The 10,215-nt window shown below is 42.4% G+C and overlaps 1 protein-coding gene across 1 annotated transcript in view; it reads right to left on the reverse strand.

Annotated features, from left to right (window-relative positions):
• The window catches only part of LOC104082557 (ninein-like), a gene marked incomplete at its 5' end in the record, with an annotated part of 22,794 nt that extends 13,366 nt beyond the window's left edge, over positions 1 to 9,428 (reverse strand). The window contains 8 exons of the mRNA XM_009585727.1: positions 578 to 691; positions 1,225 to 1,347; positions 2,428 to 2,541; positions 2,901 to 3,116; positions 4,083 to 4,152; positions 4,778 to 4,903; positions 6,107 to 8,164; positions 8,902 to 9,428. Coding sequence (XP_009584022.1) covers positions 578 to 691; positions 1,225 to 1,347; positions 2,428 to 2,541; positions 2,901 to 3,116; positions 4,083 to 4,152; positions 4,778 to 4,903; positions 6,107 to 8,164; positions 8,902 to 9,428 — 3,348 coding nt within the window. The remainder of the gene's footprint in view (positions 1 to 577; positions 692 to 1,224; positions 1,348 to 2,427; positions 2,542 to 2,900; positions 3,117 to 4,082; positions 4,153 to 4,777; positions 4,904 to 6,106; positions 8,165 to 8,901) is intronic.
• Positions 9,429 to 10,215: the final 787 nt, after the last annotated feature.

Genomic DNA, 10,215 nt, shown 5'->3' on the forward strand with positions numbered 1-10,215 from the left:
CCCCTTTAAAAATGCTAAAAGATTTTCTGACTTTCCGTTCCAAATTAGTAGGCCATCCACTTTGAACACAGCCACAATATTGCATTCAACAGAGACACATCTTCCACCCCCGAATATTTATTGTGATATGCTGGGAAGAGAAGATTTCTCTTGAATTATTTATTCTTCCTGGCAGCCCATGGCCAACAAGAAACCCCAAGCATAATTAGCCAAGCAGATAGCCATTCATTCCCCTCCCCTGCCTGGTGAGAGACGATCCACTGCCAGAAGAGCAGGGAGCAACAGCAGAGTCTCTGCACTATTTTAGGAATAACTGGGCAGAATGAATTGGCAAAAGGAACTTGGCTGTAGATGCAAAACAACATAGCTTATTCTCGGGGAAAAAAAATCCGTCATTGCATTTAACAAGTTTCCTCTTGTCCTTTAAGAATGTCACTTTGAAAGCCCATCAAAGTGGCCGTTCTTAGCTGCATGACATCTTTGCACGTATTAAAAGAGGGCTGGTTTTTTGTGACAAAAGCACTACAAGAGATTAAAAAAATGCTTTTGATCTAGGGCCATAACAAAAATCACATACCTTTTCTTGTGAAACGGTGAGCTGCGTTTTCAGTGTTTGACTCTGCTGTTCCCAGGACTTCTGTTCCTGCTTCAAGCTGCCAATTGCATTCTCTAAGCAGCTTACTTTAGCTACCTGAAATAAGATTACATCGGTAAGCCTGACTCATTCAGGATTTTCTTTAACTCAATTTGACTTCGAGAGTTAAGCTAGAGGGAGTTACAGCTACGCAGAGAAAACGCAGGAGAGCAAAAAACCCCCCAGCTCCCAGCCCGAATCTCCACACAACAGGATCATTATTTATAGTGCGCATATTAGTTACACTGCTCGAGTTCAGAGTTACAATATGTTAGAGTTGCAATAAAAGTGCAAGAACACTGTCTTCCTTGTCGAGCTGCAATATTTATATCCAGGCCTCTGTTCCTTGCAATGTTTGGAATTTTCTACATCAAATTACAGTAAAGCTGTGCTCCAGAATTTAAGCTTTCTCTTCAAGACCAGCTAGGAAAAAAAGGCAGTGGCAATTAAGCCGTTATCTGGCTTGAAGATAAGAAAAAAAAAAATCCAGAGTAGTTTTACAAATTAGGGTGATACAGTTAATGATGTAAGAATTTTAACAGCCCGTTACAGCATGTAGGTAGTGATGTGGATTTGCAGTTCTTTCTTACCTTATCAATACATCTGTTTAATTCCTCACTCAGGGCTTCTTTTTCTTTCTGCAGCTTTTCATTCTTAGTAATTAAGCTCGAAACTTCATTTTGAAGGTCAGAGAGATCAGGACATCTGGGCAGCTGTGGAAAACAAACCCCTCACAGCTGCATTTCTGTGTCGTTTCCGAATTTTGCATGCAAGTATTACACAAAGCTTTCTCTTCTCCTCCGGGCCAAGCATCCCACTCTGGATAGAGTGGAAGAGAGGAGCATACTGCAGTTTGGTACGAATGACCATACGAGTATCGTTCATATGATCCAGGGCATCCTTCCTGCAACAGCAGTGCTAAGGATTCCTAATTGCCCTGTGATCCCTTGGATTTGCTTTAGGGCTGGTCTTTTCTCTGCTTCTTTGGTGAAAGGGGAAAAATAATATTGTACTGCTGACTTCTGATCCTTTTCCCGTTTGACACAGTGCTTTAGCTTAACACTCTGCCTTCTCCTGTGCTGTTCTGTCTTTGCTCACTCAATCTTCTGTCTTTAATTACTCAAGCCACAATCCACTCTTTACTGAATAGGCCTCATCTGCTTTTGCTTTTTAAGACCGTTATCTATCCTAAGCATTGGGTGCATCAAACGAGTGCTTTACACTGTAAAGAAAATTACTTTGTGGAGCCCTAATCAGGAGAGCTAACTCATTTGTAGCCTTCATTATCTATGTTTATTAGCATATATTTACGGCCAACTGAACCATGCTTATACAGGCGATAACCAAGCCCTCCAGGAAATTACCCTCAGAAGTTGAGACATTGAAGTCTCCAGATAGGTTTAGCAATAGGAATTGTCTCCAAAAGGACATGCTGGAAGATACCAGTCCTTAAATGGAGCTATATGGGTATCACCAGTTACACAGGAAAATGTTCCTCTGCCTATCCCGTCTGCACAAACTAGAAAAGCCCTGTCTACTCCTTGATTAGAGCTTTAAATCTTTGTCTTCATTGTCAAAGCCTGTCTTTGTAGAATCACTACTCTGGAAGACCTTTTCACAAAGGCTAAGTGAAACCAACCTTATTTGAACAATCGTGCATTGTACCCGGATACTGTTTCAACAGGATTTATATTCCTCTACTGTTATGACCTTTCTTTAAAGAAATTAACTATTTCCAACTCGGGCAAGAGACAGCCAGCATCATCTGCTGGCACTCAATAGGATGCCATTACCTGTTTTGTCTTCTCGAGTTCCTGCTTGAGGATGTGGTTCTCCTGCTCCAATATATGAGCTTGAATCTTCATTTTTGACAGCTCCATCTCCAAGGACGACACCATATTGGATGACTGCAAAAAGTAAAAGGCTCAGATTTCAACTTGGGAGACACGCAGAGTAACAGAGGTTAATCAGAGGATGCTGCAGCCAGTGACATGGGCTAGAGCTGGGATGGCACTGGACTGAACAGAACAGGCATGCTGGAAAATGCAGGTAAATATTTAGCATCACTAAGCTCCATTTTTAAGACAAACCTGCACCTTCCTTCCACCCCCACTGCTGCATGCATGTACGTTTGCAGCTAGTACTTTGGGAAGTTCAGCTTTGAAAGACCACGCACAGCTCAAGAAGGGGATACTAATTCCATAGCACCTGTGCATTCCTAAAAGTTCAATTGTTTCATACCGTTAGAGACAGTGGAATCCCGTACCTTTACTTTGGAGTTTTCCAATTCCTCTTTCAGTGCCAGTCTCTCCTTTTCCCATTCTTCCAGGGTACATTTTCCCGCTTCCCTTTCCTTTTGCTTGAGCACCCTTGCCAGCTGTTGATTGAGATCCTGCACGTCTGCTTGATTTTTGGAGTTCCTTTGGCTAAGTTCTGTATTTTCAGAGTCCAGCTGCTGGTTTCTGGTTTTCAGATCTACTACCTGAATCGGGACAGCAGCGTCAGTTATGACTGCTTTTACACTGGAGATGAAGTTTTTAAAACATTTCCTTTCTATTAAGATGATTAAAAAACCTGACAAAGTGTCACTCCAATTCACTGGTGACTCTGAATGGTGAGGCATAGCTGTTAACTGCACTCTATGTACTGTCATGACCCCAGTAGCACTGCTTTCTTTATTTCCCTATAGCTATTTAACTTGCTCCGTGCCCTAATTTTAGGCCAAATCAAGTAGAACCATATTTAGGAGTAGGAGTCCTCCTGATGGCCTGCTGCGTGCATGGTCAGCCTCACAAACTGTTCATTTCTCATAATTGGCCTCAATTATATCAGTTATGGTATCAGTCATCTGGCACACCACTCTGTTCATCCTTCCCTTCGCCGTGCTGATGTATACTTTGAGGGTTATGCTGGTGAGCTAGTAGATTATTCTGAGCAAGTAGAATTTTACTAAGCGATAGTAAGAGGGACATGAATGTAAGAGCTACTTAAACCTTCTACTTTGCCTAGCATAACAAACCACCCTTAAAATAAAAGTAGCAGTCTCATGGATACGAGCAAAGGATCACAGCTGGCAGCATTCCTAGACCCAGCTAGCTGGGAAATAAGGAGATGCTTATTTCTGTTTCCCATGGGCTACTGCAAAGCATTACCCACAAAGACTACAAAAGAAAGTCTTTTAATGTTTTATTTCTATTAAATAAACTTTCCAAGTTGACTATGGAAAGTGCTCTCAAGCCTGTAAGCTAGATAGTTACAGTAGGGTTGCAGTTGTCTTCTGATCACATCGAACAAGCCTGATATCAATCCCAAAGAGTTAATGAGAACAGTTATCAAAAAGTTTAAGTGTATACAATAGTCATTTTCTACTGCCTTTGTGACCGTCTAAGGAACAGCTTTTATACAGTGATGATTTCTCCAGAGAAGGTTATGGGCTCAGTCCGTATACCTGCTTCTTCAGGTTGTCAACCATCTTCTGTACAGCTATTTTCTCCTTTCTCACAGCCTCTATCTTTTGCCTAAGGAAAAAATGAAAGCTCATTAACATTGGGGTCACTTGTTAATATACATGCCTCCAAGAATGGGCTGGGTTTTGACATCACCAGAAATGGTAATTCTGGATATTTATTTATTGCTTAGCATCACTGTTTTGCATAGGCTTGGCAAGTGCTCAGTTCCTCAAAGTACCCCACGTAGTTCTTTTCTAGAAGGGAACAATACTCCCAGGATCATGGATGGTCATCTACCTGTAAAAGACCAAATCACGCTGTACCTCTTCCTGCCTTTTCCAAGGCTGCGCCAGCCCAACAAGCTCTGCCTTTGCTGGAGCAAGAAGAGTTGCATCAGGTCAGCTCATAAGCAGGTCCTGTGTTTGTATGTGTCACTGGGTCATCTGAACTCCTACAGTTAAGCCCCTGCTTTGGCTCTAGGAATGGGCAGGACAAGCTGGGGCAGGTGAAAAGGATGAGGAATAGACTGTCAGCCAGCTGGATGTCCAATGGCACCATGAAATAAGCTCGTTTCAAATTTCGTAGAATATCTAACACGCGAAGGAGCTTTGAGAGAAGGGACGTAACCATCATGTCTGCACCGCAGCGAGAGCCTGAAGGCATACACATGGTACGTGCCCCATTGAATTCTTACCACATTTCTTCTCGGGATCCATTTAGCTCCCTCAGTTTCAGGCTGGAAGCACTGCCTTCCTCATTTAATAAAGTCACTTCATTTTTCAGAATAGCATTTTCTTCTCTGAGCTTCTCGGCTTCACATCTGTGGCAGAGAGACGAGACAAGTGAAAACTGTTTCTGCGTATCATCTAGGCCCACAGGGAGAAAAATTACTAAAAGCCTAAGCTACCTGTAATATTTCAAAACAAAGCTACAATTGATTTATTTTATGTATGAATGGATTTTACATTTCATTTAGTAAGAGTGCTTCCTGGATCACTGAAAGAGGGTCTTTTTGTGCATGTTTTTGTTCAGCTGAAGTTTAGTTAAAATTTCAGATACCTAGTAAAAGTTTCACACTCTTGTACTATAACTTTCAGTCCTTAAGTTACAAATAACAGAACTTTAAACAGCTTAACACCACAATACGCAGATTGCTAGGAAAGCAAGCTGTTTCCCCGGCTGTTTCTAGAGTCCAGTGTGCTGGGAACAGCAGCACGGGAACCGCAGTGCTGGAAAGTGCCTTTTCTGTCCCGAGGCGACTAGAGAAATAACTTAGCCATGGTGTAATACCTGAAAGAACAATTTCCTGCAGGAAGCTGGTGCTGAACAATAATTAAGCCACTTGCAGCCACTTTATGGCCTCCAAAAAAAATCCTTGCTGAAATACAGCAGTTAAAAACAAGTCAGTAAAACTTATTATATTCTCTGTGTTACAATGGTATTTACTGTATCACACAGCTGATGGATTCCTAACACTAAGTGCTCCTCCTGGGAGAAAAGTTACCATCATTCTCTAGTATGAACTTAAATATTGAGAAAAATAGAAGCAGTTTTAGCATTCCAAGTCACGTTCAGTACTAGAAGGGAGCAAACCGAGTGAAGAAGTGATATTAGTAAAAGCTAAAAGCATTCTGGAAGTGTCACCGTAGTATTTTGGACATAAAAATACAGGGGTTTCTGATGTACCATAAACTACACACTGCGAAGGTGACTACGTCCACAGACAGAACAGCTGGCAGGTTGCTCCTGTTTTACCGTTCATGTTAGGTCAGTCAGAGAGGAGTAAGTCACACACATTTATTTCAACCGTCGTTATCCAGGATTAATCAGCCTGCTTGCTAGTAGTTAGAGTCCAAGGTACTGTTTTCTAATCAAAGTTAAACTACAGTGGTTAATGCAGCAACCGTACGGCAGGCAGGCGGCTACGAAGCGATGAACGGGATGCTAGGTTAGTTTCTAAGCGGCACGTTTGATTACTGTGGGGCCGGCACGTTTCCCACAAAGTTTTGCAAGTGTACATTACCTCAGAAGATCAACTTTTTGCTGCAGTTCAGCGCACATGCTTTGTAAGCCGTGCGTCACTGTATTCCTCTCCTCTTCATGGAAATGCATGTTATTTGGGTGAACCAGATCAGCAGCTTTTTCCTTCAGCTTTCTGTTGGGCTCTTGCAGCTCCCTCTTTTCTGCTGACATTTCTTTCACCATGCTTTGGGCATGCTTGTCTTGTTGACCTGTAAATACGGCGGCATGTTCTTCCAGCTTCCCAAGCTGGCATCGCAGTCTTAATTTGGCACTGTGTGCATCTGCGTTTCCTTGTGCATCTTGTTCTTGGACATCTTCCAATTCTTTAACTTTTTGGAGGAGCTGTGTGTTTTCCTCTCTGAGCGTAATACTTTCCAGTTTACTTTCTTCTAGTTTGCAATGAAGGCTTCTCAGCTTACGCAGGTTGTCTTCTAGCACTTTATTTTTTTCAACTAACTTTATCATTTCAGATTTCAGATCCTCATTTTCTACCTGAATTTCTTCTTGTAGTGACAGAAGTTTAGCCTGTGCCATTGATCTGTCTTCTAACTCTTCGACCCTTTTCCAAAGCTGAGCTATTACCCTTTTCAGGTCACCATTTGTTGACCCAGGAGCATGATCAAGCTGGAGAGAGGCTTCACTCAGTTCTTCAGCCTTCTCAAGCTCAACCTGCAGCTTCAAAGCATCAGAAACAAACCCTTTCTTTTTGGGAGCTATTCTGTGATTTAACAGATGAACCTTCTGCTGTTTAACATTGTTGTGTAGCATTTTTGGTCTGGGAACCCTCTCAAGAGTTTTCTTGAGATCTCTCTTTTTTTGCAGCAGAGGCACCCAAGAAAGCAGCTCTTGATTCTTGTCACAATCCTGATGGCCATCAGCTTCCAGCGCTGCTTTACTTCCTTGCATCTGACACACCTGCACCTTGAGTGCATGGCCATCGGCTCTGGCTTTAGCACATGCTTTCTCCAAATCTGAATCACTCTCGGTCATGTCTTCCAGCTCTGTAGTATCAGCCTCCAAAAGCAGAAGGACATGCGAATCTGTTCCCTTGTCTGCATCTTTACAATCGCTGGGCAACCCTTCAAAAATGGGAACTGTTTCATCTGGCAGCTGAGATCCTTCTGAGCCAGAGCAGCCAGGACTGGGAGGTTGCACAGGCTCCCGCTCCGCAGCTTGCAACCTGTGCTGCAGCCTGAGGATCTCGGCAGCCATTCTGACATTTTCCTTCACAGCTTGCTCATGCACTTTCTGCAGATTTAAGAGGACATCTGCATCACCTCCCAGAGGCGCCATGCCAGAGAAAGAAGCGATTTTGCTCTTTGCTTTTGCATACTCATTTTCCAGGACCCTATAATGATTTTGTAGTGCGGAAAAACTATGGGTCTCCCACTGCAATTTCTGTATTTTCCCTTGAAGGTTTGAGATTTCCAAACTCATCTCGGCCTTCTCTGTTTCTGCTCTTACACAGATGTCTTTGTTTAAACTCTCCAAAGCAAGAAGTTTGGAATTGAGTTCTTCTTTCTCCTGCTTATATTCACTGTCAAGCCTCTCCAGCTTTTGCCTAACCAGCTTCCCATCTTCCTCCACCACGGATATATGCTCTTCTTTGTTCTTTAGCTCTTTTTTGTGATCATTTTGGAGTTCTGTTATTTTATCATTCAGCTTTTTCTCTTGCTTCTCAGCAGCATTCCTCAGGTCTCGCAGCTCGTTCTCAAGCTGCTCTCTCTCGCACACAAGCTTGTTCACTTCTTCCTTGAAGTTTTTCTCCAGAAGATCTTTCTCCTGGGTCAGGGCAGAAGAAACAGCCTTTTCCTTTGCCAGATTTTCCTTCAGTTGCTCATGAGCTTCAGCAACCTCCTGAGCAATTTCATCCTTTTCAAACTCCCACTGAGATTTCTCCTCCCTTTGCTGTTCGGCAAGTTCATGTAACTCTCGCTGGTAACGTCCTTCCAGTTTTCGGATCATTTCTTCGTATTTATTCACAAGTGTTTGTGTGTCGACAGAAAACTGAGTTTCTGCATGAGATGCTCTTCTGTTATAGTCACTTTCCATTTTTTTCCTAAACATGGTTAACATAAAATATTACTAAACTCTGGGCTAACTCAGAAAGAGACTCAAATGGCTTTTTAGGCTGAATAAAACAAGCTGAAAATTACTTTTCCACTAGTTTTAGACGAAGTACTATTTGACGGGTGTTTCTGAGAGCCAAAGTTAAATTTCAGGCAATTTGTTGAAACTTCAAAAATAAAAATCTAATTGCCTTGGAAAAGTGTAACTCCTGAAGTGTCCTCAGAAAAGGTTTCGTGTACAATATATGCCCTTCTATACAGATTTGTGGGGGCAGATGTTCTTACCCCCGTCTCTCCCTGACACCCCAGGATGGTTTCAGTTTCTTTTGACACTCGATCTTGGCTAAATGCATTTACCAGCCACCCCTTTACCTCTTCAGAAGAGAACTCTGAAAACCCAAAAGCTTTAAAAGTACAAAGCAGGGATTTGTAAAGCACACTGATCCTGAACAGAGCTCAAATTAATCACGTCTGGTTATGCTTTAACACTATCGTTGCCTCTGGGTGAGCTAAAAATCAATATAAATATCTGCTTGAGAAAGGTCAGAAGAAAAAGCCCCTGGATAGCAGCCCAATGTTCTGGAATAAAACAGGTCACAGCCCTGTACAATTAGTACACTTGAATTAAGCATCGGGGTCATTTCTGCACTAGGTTCACCTTGGTCACCACGCCAAGCCATGAAGGTCAGCATACACCACTAGTGTCCCCGCCAGCGGTGACACTCACCTTTCCTCCTCCAGGTCCTGCTCGTGCTTCCTCAGCAGCTCTTGTTGGAGCTCTTCCTTCTCCAGGGCATGCACCTCTGCCATCCTTTTTAGCTGCTCATGAAAGCCACGTTCCAGCTCTCCCTTCTCTTCCTGCAGTGTCTGCACTAAAACTCTCATCTTTTCTTCCACCCAGACACCGTTTTGAATCAGTTCTTCCCGTTCTTGACTAAACTTCTCGTTTACCTGCTCCAGCCTGGCTCTAACATCTTCTTCGTGCTCCTGCCTCAATAGTTCCTGCAAATTGGCTTTTTCCTCATCGAAACTCGTTTTTAATTTGTTTTTCTCATCCTTATGTTTACAGTCAAGCTGTTCTTGCTGTTCTCTGAGCAGTGCTGCCTCTCCTTGCAGCTCTGCAATTTGCTTTTTAAGGCCAGTTATTTGCTTTTCCATGACATGTATCTCTTCAGTATACTTCTTCCTCATATCCTCTTGCTCCTTTTCACTGTGGATTTTTGTCTCATCTAGCTGCTTTTCGTAATGGCTCACCTACAAGAAGGAAAACAGATTGGATTGGTTCATTTTCTACAGAATGTTCTACAGAGATGTTTTCTTAACATTTCTGTATTATAGATTTCCATATATTCTACAGAATATTTTGATTTACACATTGGCATCCTATATTGATTTCCCCTGCAAAGAACGCTAAAGTGCTCAGCTTAATTTCTTACTGGGATAAAGATGATTATTATGTAGAAGCTGGTGAAATTCATGCTTTTCCATTAAGCAAATTTATGAAAAAAGAGAAGCCACTAACAGCTTCTAAGTCCTTAGTCAGTTTTGCAAATTGCAAAACTCTTTTTTTTTTATTTCACTGATCACTTTTTCAAAATCTTCCCCAAATTACAAGGCAGACAAGGCCTGCCTTTTTTTTTTTTTTTTTTTTTTTAAACACACAAGTGCCATGAGACAAACCCTTAAGAAAAAGGAATGATTTTGGGGTAATATTTTATCAGTCCCCTTTTCCCACTCCCATCCCAGCTTCGTCACAACACAGTTTCAGTGTACCTGTGTTATGCCACAGGTGAAATGAATAGATTATAGTTATATAATAATTACAATTATACAGCCACCTCTCATCTGGAGGTGGGCACTGCTCTGACAGATGCAGAAGCAGACTGACAGGACCCCGACTTCTGGGGTCGGGGCCAGAACAAGCCTGGCCATCTCTACCCCAGTGCACTTCACCTGCTGAGCAGGGCAGGTCTCACCCGCTTAGAAACACCGTGACCAGCGACACCACCGACGCAGATCATAGAATCATAGAATCATTAAG

Source organism: Fulmarus glacialis, unplaced genomic scaffold, assembly GCF_000690835.1.
Source record: "Fulmarus glacialis isolate BGI_N327 unplaced genomic scaffold, ASM69083v1 scaffold43589, whole genome shotgun sequence".
Lineage (NCBI taxonomy): Eukaryota > Metazoa > Chordata > Aves > Procellariiformes > Procellariidae > Fulmarus > Fulmarus glacialis.